This window comes from Neltuma alba, unplaced genomic scaffold (assembly GCF_004799145.2).
Source record: "Neltuma alba isolate B1F8T4 unplaced genomic scaffold, ASM479914v2 tig00012144_pilon, whole genome shotgun sequence".
NCBI classification, from domain to species: domain Eukaryota; kingdom Viridiplantae; phylum Streptophyta; class Magnoliopsida; order Fabales; family Fabaceae; genus Neltuma; species Neltuma alba.
In genome coordinates, this window is record NW_021636693.1 from 1 (window position 1) to 13,954 (window position 13,954).

General features: G+C 36.0%; 2 protein-coding genes across 2 annotated transcripts; one reads left to right on the forward strand and one right to left on the reverse strand.

The window, feature by feature from the left end:
* Positions 1-1,242: 1,242 nt before the first annotated feature.
* LOC114723532 (MDIS1-interacting receptor like kinase 2-like) lies at positions 1,243-4,828 on the forward strand. Its single transcript, XM_028909712.1, has 2 exons — positions 1,243-4,393; positions 4,470-4,828. Exons 1-2 carry the CDS (start codon positions 1,243-1,245, stop codon positions 4,826-4,828), a joined length of 3,510 nt encoding a protein of 1,169 aa, XP_028765545.1.
* A 2,581-nt stretch (positions 4,829-7,409) lies between these two features.
* Positions 7,410-12,514, reverse strand: LOC114723523 (cellulose synthase A catalytic subunit 4 [UDP-forming]-like). The gene is made up of 10 exons (XM_028909700.1): positions 12,464-12,514; positions 11,910-11,985; positions 11,516-11,600; positions 10,183-10,783; positions 9,937-10,074; positions 9,692-9,817; positions 9,375-9,584; positions 8,746-9,264; positions 8,287-8,637; positions 7,410-8,053 (listed from the first exon to the last, which is right to left on the reverse strand). The coding sequence occupies exons 1-10, from the start codon at positions 12,506-12,508 to the stop codon at positions 7,481-7,483; spliced, it is 2,724 nt and encodes a 907-aa protein (XP_028765533.1). The 5' UTR covers positions 12,509-12,514; the 3' UTR covers positions 7,410-7,480.
* Positions 12,515-13,954: the final 1,440 nt, after the last annotated feature.

Here is a 13,954-nt window from a genome sequence, read left to right on the forward strand (position 1 = left end):
ATTTATATATTTATTTCCAAGATAGTCCTCTAATAATAGTAGTTCTAGCTAACACGCTTAATTAGTAAGGATATTTTAGTAAAAACAACACATATTTATTACAAAATGACTAACTTAACTTATTTTCTTAATCTCCTCAAATCAGTCGACTAGCTCTTATAATTAGGACCGAAAGTAGTATAAGATCTTGTTTGATTTTTATTTTGATTCTAAATATAAGATCTCAATCCATTTTGTCTTTATTTATGTATTTTTTCTCAAGATAATTCTTCTAATAATGATAGTTCTAACTAATATATTTGATTAATAAGGATATTTCAGGAAAGACAACACCTATTTACTACAATAACTAACTTAATTTATTTTCTTAATCTATTCAAATTAGTCAAGTAGATCTTATATTTAAGATCGAAGATAGTACTACACAAGGTTAAGAGTTTAGAATTCAGACATCAACTACAAAATAGGGAAAATCATAATTAAATATTCATACTTATATTAATAATAATTAAGGACCATAAAAGTTAGTTTCTTTTCCGGTATCATAAAGTCACGCTCATATTCTATGAAGTTATGGCTCAGTTTTTTAACATTACAAGAGCGTTATCATTTAGGGGGAAAAAATCAATAATAACTTATTTCTATGATCATTGAAGATAACTTTAATTTTTAAAATCTTCAACTATCACTTATATTCTAAAGAGAATTATAAAATAGGTAATGGTCCTCAATGCGAACGTCGTGCTGTACTACCAACCCCCACGTAAGACGGCTATGTTCATCGTCACAGGCAGAACCTTCCAGAGTCAACTTTAAATTTGGTCAAAAAAAGTTTTTAAAAAAAAAGGTCTGGAACCGTTATACAAAATGAATTGAGCCAGGATTTGTCAAAGAACTTTGATTAATCTCATTGCATACCTCACAAGGTGGACCATGCATGATCCATTAGCTTTCTACGTCTCGTGTTCAGCTAGAAGCCTTGATAGGAAATGGGGTTCGACTAAAAATAGTCACAAAGAAAAGAGAAAAAAACTTCTTTAAGACGGCTGAGTAGGGCTGGAAAAGCAGAGCATGTAACCCATTCACTGGGGCGAAGCATGACAAGCTCTCACAAGGCTTCAGCTCTATTCTTTCACTTACTCTTGGTATGTTTTCTTCCATCGAAGATAACCGCATCACTGAGAGCAGAAGCAGAAGCTCTGATTAAATGGAAAACAGTCTGTCTCCTTCTACTCTCAACTCATGGTCCCTAGCAATACGAACAATCTCTGCAATTGGAGTGCCATAGTCTGTGACAGCACTAATACAACAGTCTCAGAGATAAACCTCTCCGGAGCCAATCTTACTGGCTCACTTACGGGTTTGGACTTCACTTCTCTCCCCAGTCTCACTCGCCTGAACCTCAGTCACAATGGTTTCAATGGGTCAATTCCATCTGCTCTTGTTAACCTCTCCAAGCTCATTTTCCTGGACTTGGGACACAACTTCTTCAATGGAACTCTGCCTGCTGAGCTAGATCAGCTGAAAGAGCTTCAGTATATGAGTTTATACAACAACAACCTTAATGGGACCATTCCCTATCAGGTCACGAAGCTCCAAAAGGTATGGCACCTAGACTTTGGATCAAACTACTTTGTTAATCCTCCTGACTGGTCAATATATTCAGGCATGTCGTCCTTAACCCACCTTAGTTTAGCTCTCAATAGATTCACTTCTGAATTTCCAAGCTTCATTCTAGAGTGTCGAAATTTGACATTTCTAGACATGTCCTACAATCCGATGAGTCTAATACCAGAGTCATTGTATACCCATCTGCAAAAGCTTGAATACCTCGATATGAGCAAATGTGAGCTAGAAGGACACTTGTCAACAAACTTGTCCAAGCTTTCCAATCTCAAAGAAATTCATCTGCGTGCTAACAAGTTGACAGGTTCCATTTTCGCAGAAATAGGATTAATATCTGGACTACAAGTTCTTGAATTGAATGAGAATTTACTCGAGGGGGAAATTCCTTCCTCTCTAGGCCAGCTTAGTGACTTGCGCCGTCTTGATCTCAGACAAAATTCCTTAAATTCTACCATTCCTTCTGAGCTTGGCCTTTGTACCAACCTAACCTTCCTGGCTTTAGCAGTGAATTCTCTGGTTGGTTCCTTGCCAATGTCGTTGTCCAACCTGACAAAAATTAAAGAATTGGGCTTATCAGATAATCTCTTCACAGGTCAAATCCCTGATTCGTTGATCTCTAAATGGACAGAATTATCTTCTTTGCAGCTACAAAACAATAAATTTAGGGGAGAAATCCCTGCATCGATTGGCCTGTTGATGAAAATTGACATTCTTTTTCTATACAACAATACATTCTCTGGCCCCATTCCTCCCGAGATTGGGAACTTGCAAGCAATGAGCCATTTAGACGTCTCTTCAAACAAATTTTCTGGTCCAATTCCTTCAACCATATGGAGACTTGAAAACATTACAATCATAACTCTTGCCTCGAATAACCTCTCAGGAACCATTCCCATGGAAATTGGAAACCTCACTTCATTGATAAGTTTTGATGTCAACAGTAATTTTCTCCATGGTGTGTTGCCCAACACTATTTCCCAGTTAACCAAGTTACAAAATCTTTCTGTATTCACCAACAATTTTTCAGGCGACATTCCCAGAGATTTTGGGAAGTACAGCCTTGATTTGAGATATGTCTATCTTTCAAATAATAGCTTCTCCGGGGAACTACCGCCTGATCTGTGCAGCGGTTTTGCACTAATGGACTTAAGGGTGAATAACAATAGTTTTTCAGGACCATTGCCCAAGTGCTTGAGGAATAGTTCAGCATTAACAATGGTGAAGCTTGAGAGAAACCAATTCACAGGAAACATCACAGAAGCATTTGGGATTTACCTAAATCTTACATCCATCACACTCAGTGGCAACCAGTTTGTTGGTGAACTCTCCCCAAAATGGAGCGAATGCAAGAGCTTAATCAAGATAGACATGGATAACAACAAGCTCTCTGGGAAAATTCCATCTGAATTGAGTTTGTTAAGCCAATTACAATATCTAAGCCTACACTCCAATCAATTTACTAGTAGCATTCCACCAGAAATGGGAAATCTAAGGCAACTTTACTTGTTTAACTTGAGCGGCAATCATTTGACAGGAGAAATCCCCCAGACTCTTGGCAGATTGGACCGCCTTAATTGTCTTGACTTATCAAAGAACAAGTTTACTGGAAGCATACCGAAAGAGCTCAGTAACTGTGGCAGTTTAATTGGCTTGAATTTGAGCCATAACAATTTAACTAGGGAGATACCATTTGAACTTGGCAACCTGTTATCGCTCCAATACCTTCTGGACCTCAGCAGCAACTTTCTTTCAGGGCCAATTCCTCAGAACCTAGAAAAGCTCAGTCATTTGCAGATCCTTAATGTCTCACGCAACCATCTTTCAGGGACAATCCCACCATCGTTTTCAAGTATGCTCAGTCTTCAATCCATCGATTTTTCTTACAACAACCTGATGGGTCCTATACCCAGGGAAGGTATTTTCCAAAGAGCACCTACTGAAGCTTATGTTGGAAATTCTCGTTTGTGCGGCAAGGCAAAAGGATTAATTGCTTGTTCCACAGAATCTTCCCTAGGCAACTCTGGAGGGGTCAACAAAAAGGTACTTCTTGGTGTCATTATACCAGTTTGTGCGCTACTAATTTTCGGGGTGATTGTTGTTAGAATCCGAGTGTTCCACCAACGGGCCAAACTTCCAGACGAAGAGTCCAGCGATGCTCAGAAGACTAAAAAAACTGTAAGCATGATTTGGGGAAGAAAGGGAAAATTCACATTTGCTGAAATTGTTAAAGCAACCGATGACTTCGACGACAAATACTGCATTGGAAAAGGAGGTTTCGGAAGTCTTTATAGAGCAGAATTACCTACAGGTATAGTTGTCGCTGTCAAAAGACTCAATATCTCAAACTCTAGTGACATTCTAGCTGAGAATCTTCGTAGTGTCGAGAATGAGATAAAAGCTCTTACCGAAGCAAAACACCGCAATATCATAAAGCTTTATGGGTTTTGTCACACTGAAGAACACGCACACTTGGTTTACGAGTATGCGGAAAGAGGCAGCCTAGGAAAAGTGTTGTACGGCGAGGAAATGAAGACGGTATTAAGCTGGCCTCAGAGAGTGAAGATTGTGCAAGGGATAACGCAAGCTATAGCGTACCTACATAACGATTGCATCCCACAAGTTGTACATCGAGATGTGACGTTGAATAACATATTGCTGGACTCAGAATATGAACCCCGCCTCGCAGATTTTGGCATAGCGAAGCTTCTTACGCCAAATTCAACAACATGGTCCTCAATTGCTGGCTCCTATGGCTACATGGCTCCAGGTACTGACTCTAACCAATTGCTTTTTTTTTTTGGATAAGGAATTCATCAATGTTTTATTAAAAATTGATTTTGCAGAGCTAGCACAAACAACGCAGGTGACAGAGAAGTGTGACGTTTATAGTTTTGGAGTGGTGGTATTAGAGATATTACTGGGAAAGCACCCCGGCGATTTCTTGGCCACATTGCCATCAATGGAGAATCCACAAGTGTTGGTGAAGGATGTAATAGACCAAAGATTCCCACCTCCTCCAGCTCGATTGGGCGAAGCGATAGCCTTTATAATGACCATAGCCTTGGCATGCACGCGAACGCACCCTGAGTCTAGACCCACCATGCATTTTGTGGCCCAACAATTCTCGGCTATTGAGCAGACTTCTCTTGTGGAACCCTTGAGCACAATATCCCTAAATAAGCTAACAAGGTTTCATATGTAGAATGATGATGTCTTTTGACACAACCTGTCTTGTTCCTTAGCTTCTGTGCGCCCAAGCGTATGCGTGTGAAACTCACTAGCTAATTGTTTTGTGGTGTGCCGTAGTTGGCACAATAGGCATTTAGGTAACGTGTTTATATCATCTGAAATGACACGTTATTCTGCTCAAAGACATTATGGTCTCTTGAATTGCTCAATATAACTATTTTCTTCCTTCAAGCTTGCATACCATGCAACATACTATTTTTTTAGAAAAAAAATTGCAATTTAAATATATATGATAATATTTTATTATTATTTTGAAAAGGAAAAGAAAAGACACCCACCATTACCGACAGTGGAAAGGTGGGAGGGTGGGGGTGGTAAAGAAAGGTAATTAAGATGGAAGAATTTTGGGGAAGGAGTATTAAATGAAGAGAAAAAAAAGAGAAGGAACATATGGAGGTGGAAAAAAATAGGAGGAGTATTAATTGAAGAAGGAAAAGGAGGGAAGACGCAGATGAAAAAAAATATGGGGGGTGGTGCAGGTCAAAGAAAAATAAGGAGGGAGAAGTAAATGTGAGAATATTAAATACTTGCAATCCTTCTTCCCTTCATTTTGTGCGAGAAATAGAAAAAGAAAGAGTGAGAAGTTAAGCTGCAGAGTACATGATCTGAAAGTTAGGACAAGCTTTGAAGATCGTTTATGTATTCAAAAATACTTCTTGTTGTCAAATTTTTTATGAATATTTTCTATATATTTATAGATTTATATTATTAGTATCATTATAATGTTTGGAGAAAATTTCATTGTTTGGACATGGAGTTAGTAATGAGTTTTGATAATATATAATTGTAGAAATTTAAAGATGTATTATTAAGAAATTTTAATCTGTTTATATTTATTTTATGATTATTTTGAGAATTGTCAATTAAGATTTTAGTTGAATATTTATTTTTCAAGACATGTAGAATGTTTTTAGTGATTAAATTTAAGTTAAATAATTTATTTGGATTATTCAATATATTACTAAGGTTTTAATCTGTTCAAATATTGAATGGGCCAAAGATATATTGTTAAAATAATTTTTGCAAGCTTGAAGAATTGTAAATTAAGAATTTTATGAAATTAGATAAAGTTAAAGTCTATTTATAATTCAAAAGAGTTACTTGGTTTGAGGAAAAATTTTAAATGAGACTATAATAAATAATTGAGATTTTAATATGAAATATTTAGATTTTGGGTAGTAAATATGTATTTATTTAATTTATTAATTTTAAATAATTTCTTATATGAAAAAAATAAATTTTATTTCCAAATAATATTGTATTCATTATAAATAGCTAGATTTGTGAGAGTTAATATATTTTTGTAATTTTAGTTTAGATGGTAATCTTAGAATTTTAGAGCAGTTTTGAAATAGTTTTGAGTTTTATATTAATAAATATTTGTGTGTAATTTCGTAGACTCTTGAGAATTTTGGAGTAATCATTGCATAAATATTTGTAAGCTAAAGAGTAATAGGTAACTCTAAAAATTCTTTCAGGTACATATGGATTGTGTATGATTATATTGTGGATTTACTAATTTATTATACCATATTGAAATATATGTATGTATTATGACTTTTCAAATAAAGTTTTTATTTTTTTAAGATTTATTGTTATTAATTATGATCAATATTTAAATATATTGAGTTATTGATACAAAAATTTTATTGCTATCTTACTTTAATAATATATCTGAGGACGTAGTGCTGATGTAATATTATTTGCACATAACATATACATTGTTGGGCTAATGATATAATTAGATTTGGATGGATATAAAATTACCAAGTGATATGTCATCACTTGGTGCACAGTGGATAGCACTTGTCAGGACTCCTCCTTCCATGTTTTCCTTTTATCATGAATTCATTAGAGCTGTGGGACATATAACACCTCCTTATTTTATTTGCAAAGAAGGGGAGTCATAGTCTAAACTTGAACTTTATATCTTTGGCCTGATATATCTCCAGTATCGGTGAGTTTGGAATAATTCAGTAAAATGGGTTAGTTCCTATTGGAGTATGTATTAGCCTATGCCTCCAATCAGCGGTGTCAGGGTGGACAGTAATATAAAGGAGGCTGCATATCACATTATTTTTGGATATGTTGGAAAAATGATATTGGTATATTATTGAATCAAAAATAAAATTGAGTTGAATGTATAAAATCAGTGATTTTCATGCATAAATATATACACACATATAAACGGATTTTTGTTTATCATAAATAGTTTGCTTGTATAGGTTAGAATTTTAGTAGTTAGTAAAATATTTGATCTCATCCTTTATATCAACGTTTTCAAGTGAAGAATCTAGTAGGAATCAAAGAAAGGCATTGGTTGAGTAAGTCGTGAAGGCTTCTATACTCCTCGAACATATACTATGTTATATTTTTAATTGCCATGAATATAAAATTTCAATAATTTATTTTATTATGTCTGAAAAATATTTTGAAATTGATCTGTTTTGAATGCTAAATGAACTTTTAAAGAAAGTATTTTATCACGTTTGTATATATAATTATGTGAGGTGTTACATACTACATTAACAGTCTTCCTGAAATGTAAAATTCCAAAACCATCAAACGAAATGGAACAACACTACATCCACTAGTCTCTGCAACTTCAACATTCTACCCCACATTGTTTAAGTACCGGACCACTTTGCCTGGGCAAAAATGGGTCGATCCGAACCCAAAGCAATGACAAAACTAAAGCTACAAATAGTGACCAGAGGACAACGATAGTAGGAGTCCTATTTTGCTTTCCCATCAGACCTCTGAGGAAAGGATGCAAGTGCACAATAACCCAGAAGGCTAAAAATAGTTTACCAAATAAAAGTCCCCATGAGCCATAGCCATTGTTGACGGCATCTGAGATGCCAGCCATAATTCCCACAACATTCAAGATTACGAGAGTGGTTGGTGGGATGAGAAGATTAGTCCACTTTAAGAGGTAGAAGCCAGTGTTACTTGTTGTCTTTGCCCGGCCAACGAAATCAGTATCTGCTCCAGTAACAACTTCAAGGAGACCTTGAAATAAAGCAAACAAATGGGAAGAAACACCTCCAATGATCCAGAGTTGCTCATTGCGCCACCAGTCATGAATGCTAACCCTGCTCCATCGAAGCTCTAGCGCGGAAGTTGAGATGACGGAGACAAAAAGCGCCATTAACCAAATGCTATCAAGAATTGTCAACTGCATCGAATAAAGTCCCTGGTCAGGAAACGCATATCTGATGGCAAAATTACCGTTTCCCCCTCTTTCTCTTTATTTGATAGTGAAATTTATACGATAGCCTAAAACAGATCAGTTATCCTTGTAATCAGTTCACAAGATACATTAATTGTTATGAGGTCGAATATCTCATCAAATATGAGCCAAATATAATTCATTAATTGCTCTGGCTGACCAAAACGTAATTTACTTACCGTTGGGATGATGAACTTTCCTGTCAGAAGACAGACAGCTGGAATTGTACAATATATTAACAAAGGGATTGAAGTGATTGGGTAAACAATTGTATTAGTATAAGCCAGCCTCTGAAGCCACTTCAGTTTTCCTTTATAGCCATACCACATCGGGCAATGGGGACTCAAGAGTATCTGAACGGAACCAAGAGCCCGTCTCAAAATCTCGAATAATTGATCTGATAGATTTACTGGAGCAAAGCCCTTGAAAGCTGCTCTTTTTGGTATGCAGTACGCTGATTTCCATCCTCTACAATGCATCTTAAAACCAGTCAAGATCCCTTCCGTGACTGAACCATAAATCCAACCAATCTACAAAGGAAATAAATTTGAGAAGAAGACCTGATTGGTTCGTAATTATGGTTTATAACAGAAATTAGAAATTGAAGGCGAAAAACTCGTTGCAATGAATAACATTACCTCTTTGCCCCATTCTGTTTTCTCTTCATAATCACAACATATAACATGAATGGCCTCCTTCATAGCATTAGCGCCTTCTGGAACCCCGCCAGACCCCCTCAAAGTGGAAGCAACAAAAATTGGTGACCGCCCAAATCGTTTCACAAATTTTTCCCGTGACATGGGGGATGGTTCCTCTGTCTCCTCATAACCTTCAAGATCTTCTCCACTCTGCCCAAGATCAAGTATTTCTAGTATTTCCTCCACGTCAGAACTTTCAAGCGATTCTTCCATGTCCTTGAGATCAAATATATCTAGTTTATCATAGTCTTCAAGATTTTCATCAATCTCTTCAAGATCAATCACGGAATCAGAACCACCGCAACAACAGCTACACCACATAGGCCACCAGTCGCAATTAATCTTCGAACTTCTCTTAAATATTTGCGGGTCATAGCCATATAAAGCCCGCCTGTTAAGTACACATCCAGTACCAAAATATTCCGGACCTTGAATCCCATCAAGGCTTTTCATGTTGATCTATAACCAAAGTAACATTAAAGGCAGATGTTGAAGGCCGGTTAGTGAAATTAAACGTTACATTTTATAATCGTGTTTGACAAGTTGGAATTAAGAAAAAAGTCCCTTACATTGAAAAAAAGGGTATTGTGATTAGCATATCTGTCATGGCTATCCATGCTATCGAAACTCAATGGAAACTGGACAAAACAGAGGCGCCTTCCATTGGGGTCCATTAGAAAGCACATAGCCTCCCTTATAGCCTTGCTATTGTTGATGTAGTGGTCGCAATCCATATTCAACAAGAAAGGGGCATTTGTAAGCACAGCAGAGACTCGAACCTTTATTAGGACAGATGAAATTGCGCGCATCATTAACAACTTTTCTAATAACTCAGCCATAATGGAAGTAACAAATATAACTTGAAGTTGAAGTTGAAGTTGCGTACCAGAGCATTCAAGGCGCCAGATTTCTTGTGGTGTTGATAGCCAGGGCGATTTTCTCGTGAAACATACACAAGCCGTGGCAATTCCTTACCTTCAACATCCGGAGTACCATCACCTCCCAGAGAGACCTACAATGACAAGTTTATGAGCGACAGCATTACAATTCAGACCCGCCAAATCGCGCATCTTCATAACAAAACGTCAGATACAAATCGAGCAGGAAGAAACTGAGGATGGAATGCCAAACCTGACAAATTCCTGGATGATCGTCAGTGTTGACCCCTGGCCATGGCATACCATTCTGCATCACCCACCCCTTCTCCGGTTTTTTCTGAGCCTCTGCCACCAATGCATTAATTTTTACTTTGAATTCTTCATACTCTCTCTGCAGGAGAGAACAAGTTTACAAGAATGTCCTTAACATAACACCTACAATTCTACCATCACAAATAAATAAATGAAAGCACATTTTAATTCCCATCTATATGTCTACCTTAATGGCCCTGCGCTCCTTAACAAATGCGGGGTGCACTTTATCTTTGAAGTAATCAACTTTCTGAGAGAAATAGAACTCAGGTGCCCGTGGCTCAATATCATACTTCTTGCAGAATGGAACCCATGTTCTTGCGAATTCGGCAGTTTCAGATAGAGTATTAAAAAGCAGAAGAGACGCAGCGTCGTCGGAGACGTAGCAGGTGACCTTCTCAACAGGGTAATCAAGGGACAAGATTGAGAGAACAGCGTTTGCCGTTGCAATAGGTGACTCCTTCGACGGGTCTACGGTAGTTACAAAAACATCAACTGGGGCTAGACGGTTTGGCTCTTTGTGCTCAAACCTAATGGACAGGCGGTCCAGGTAAGTTTCGCGCGTGATGGGGAACCATTTGGGAAGTTGGTCGAGAATCCAAGACAGAGTAAACCAGACTTCGCAGATTACAGAGATGAGCCATAAGGCGTACGCATCGTGAACAGGATTGGAAATCCGGAAGCGGAAGAAGAAAGCTAGGATGATCAGTCGCAGCACAATGACTATTCGGTACGGGTTGATTAGGTTTGAAGGTACTGGCACTTTGCGCCATAACGGCTGCCTTGAACTGCCGCAATACAATTTCAAAATTATCGTTTCTTCTTGGGAAAAAATAAAAATAAAAATAAGAAACAAACAACCCCCGAAAACTGAATTATTTTTTTATCGATAGTATTTTAAATTTCTCAGATGATTTTGAGACGAGGAAAGCAAATTGCTGATGAGTCAGGACTTCGATTGCATGGTAAATCTACATTAATCTCAGAGATCACAGCCGATGATGCAATATTTTTTCAATAAACTACTAGTAAATTTGCTCATTTATTTTGAAATTAAGTTTTTTTGCCAGTTTATTTATTTTTATTTTGATCTTAAATATAAAACTCCAATGTACTTTTTCTTATTATTATTTATTTTTTTAAAGATAGTTCTTTTAATAATGATAATTTAAAAAAGATAACACAATAATACTTATTTATTATAAATAATTAACTTAACAAACTTTCTTAATCTACTCAAATTAGTCAACTAGCTTTTATATTAAAGACCGGAAATAGTATAACTTGTTATCATTTTTTATACGAATTTTCTCGTTATGTACTATCCATTTACATATTATGAGGCTTTTTAACATCGCTGATATGAGATTGTATGATAATTCTCGAAAAAAAAAAACATTTAATGCAACTTTAATGTAATCTGTTTCTTCTGGACAAAAAAAAGTTTAATTTGTAAATTATTGATATTGTTCCCCCGATTTAATGAGCAAGACTGCGGGGGAAAGAAGAAAATAACTTACAGGGAATCATGGTCGCCCCCTTGCTCATCTTTTTGTCCGCCTTTGCATTCTACAATATTTCCATCATCGGAATCTCTACCAGCAACTGTATATGATGACCCACATAATTCAAAATAAACATGAAAAAGGTTGATTCTCAGAAAACAAAACCATAGGACACACACAAGCATACTGGACAAAAATCCTCCTTGAATTTTATAGATTTCTTCGCGTGTGATACTGAGTATATATACATAGTTTTGACATTATATTTCAGCGTGAAATGTATAATAATAAGAGTGCACCCCGTATGTGTGTAACTAAAGTAGCAAACTGCCTTTGAAAATTCAATCTTTCTTTTCAAATGATTCGTTTACCAAAAAGGGCAAAGAAAAATTAAATGGGAAAAGCTTACCTGTTGGAGCAGAAGATGCAAATGAAGCTTGAGAATGGCCAGGCAACTCATCTGGATTAGTGTCTGTATTTTTTCCCTGTCAAAATTACAATCACAACGCAGCTTCCTCGTACGTGTCATTGCAAGCTATTCATCGTATTCATCGATAATATAACAAATAATAATTTTTATAAAATTACCACGTTATTGTTTCATTTCGAAAAAGCTAGCTAGTTTAATGGAAAACATGAGCAGCAGAGATTCAATAATGCGTTACATATATACATATATATAATAAAACCTTGTTATCTATGTAAACATATAATAAAACCCATTTGAAACAAATGATTTCATTTACATCTCAACTTCAACTAATGCGTGAAAATAATTACTATAGATTACCACCAGGCCATATGGTTAGATCAATGAGAATATATATATATATACTCGTCCAGTCCTAAATATAAGATTCTTATACTTAGGACAGGAGGAGTATGATGAATTAAGGTCCGGTACGAGGACCATAGCTTATAGAAAAGCAACGTAGAGATATGGCAAGCAGACTGTGGGCTCACCTGATGAAGAGGGAAATGGAGAAGTTGAGAAACAGGACGAGGCATGGTTTGTGGAGACAAGAGTGGCAGAAGAAGAACAAGAAGAAGAATTTATAAGAGAAGTAAGTGCATGAATGTTTTGCACTTTCCATCAAACCCGGAGGTTGGCATGTCTTTAAGCCATATCACTAAGCCATTGCTTTTGATTTGCTCCATCACCACCCTTCTCTCTACTCTCTCTCTCTCTCCACACACACTGTACCCAGAAGGCTTATAGCTAGCTAGCTTGTAGCACCCACGTAACTCATCTCAGCAATATATCACTCAGCCTCTTATATTTAATTTTAGTTGGCATTTTGCTGTTGTTACAAAACATCGTTTTCTTAACGTATGTTCAAATATTCTGAGATTTCTATAGATGGAGAGAGTGATAATCAAGTATTCCCATCATCATCGGATTACGTTAATTCCCACGAGTACATATGGCTCCATATGCCTGTTTCGGCAACTTTGCCCTTTTGTTTTGCATATAACACGATACTGATATATGTGCATGTATCTTACGTAGTGAATATGTATGTCATGCAATTAATTAAGAGTGTCGGCACACTAATTAGAGATTTATGATATCTTCTTTTGTACTTAACTGTTAAAATTAAGGAAGCAATTAATTCATCCGATCTCTGTACTTGTTTCGTCTTTAATCATTCTCTCATCTGTTACGTTGTCGGATAATAATAATCAGACCCGTTAGCTAAGATGCCGTTTTCAAAGAATATGTATTTTGAAATATGCGCGTCTCAAGATTTTAAAATGGCTTACAGGTTTATCTTATTTTGATATCTCAACTACTTACACACTATTAAGTGAAGATGTCAACTTATTTATATTTGAAAGTTAATCCGAACTCCTCTAATCCTTAATATAATACTTTAATTGATTAATTTGAAGAGATTAAATAAATTAGTTGTTATGAGCTCTACATTAGGAAATCTCACAAGTGTTGTAGAGTTTATAAATTCAAAGAACTATCCCTTCTAATAGGCTAGTTTTTTGGAATTGAACTCTCCCCTTAGACTTAAGCTCATTACTTTGGTGCTCTCATTGAGAGTCCTCTAACGAGAGAAGGCCACTTGCATAGGGTTTTGACCAATAAGAAGACCAAGTAAAGTGCTGTAAAGTGAAGCCGTTGGAGAAGTCAACATTAATTACGTTAATTATTTGTAATAAATAGGTGTTATCTTTTTTAAAATATCCTTACTAATTATATGTATTAGTTAGAACTACTATTTAAATTTTTAATATGTACAATTAATATAATGATTACTTTAAAAAAATAAATAAATATAAAAAATAAAATAAAATTGAGATTTTATACTCCTCCGGTCCTTATTATAAGACCCCATTTGACTTTTTATTTGGTCCTAATTATAAGACCCCAATCCATTTTGTCTCTTATATTTATGCATTTTTTTCTAAGATAATCCTTCTAATAATGATAGTTTTAGCCAA

What these genes read in the sequence shown, in the direction of transcription:
- LOC114723532 (XM_028909712.1), top strand. Translation starts at nt 1,243, where the DNA reads ATGGTCCCTAGCAATACGAACAATCTCTGCAATTGGAGTGCCATAGTC. An exon ending in CTATGGCTACATGGCTCCAG is followed by an intron (nt 4,394 to 4,469) that starts GTACTGACTCTA and finishes TTGATTTTGCAG; the next exon opens with AGCTAGCACAAACAACGCAG.
- LOC114723523 (XM_028909700.1), bottom strand. Translation starts at nt 12,508, where the DNA reads ATGCCTCGTCCTGTTTCTCAACTTCTCCATTTCCCTCTTCATCAG. An exon ending in GGGGGCGACCATGATTCCCT is followed by an intron (nt 10,784 to 11,515) that starts GTAAGTTATTTT and finishes GTATTGCGGCAG; the next exon opens with TTCAAGGCAGCCGTTATGGC. An exon ending in CTGGCGCCTTGAATGCTCTG is followed by an intron (nt 9,585 to 9,691) that starts GTACGCAACTTC and finishes GTCCTAATAAAG; the next exon opens with GTTCGAGTCTCTGCTGTGCT.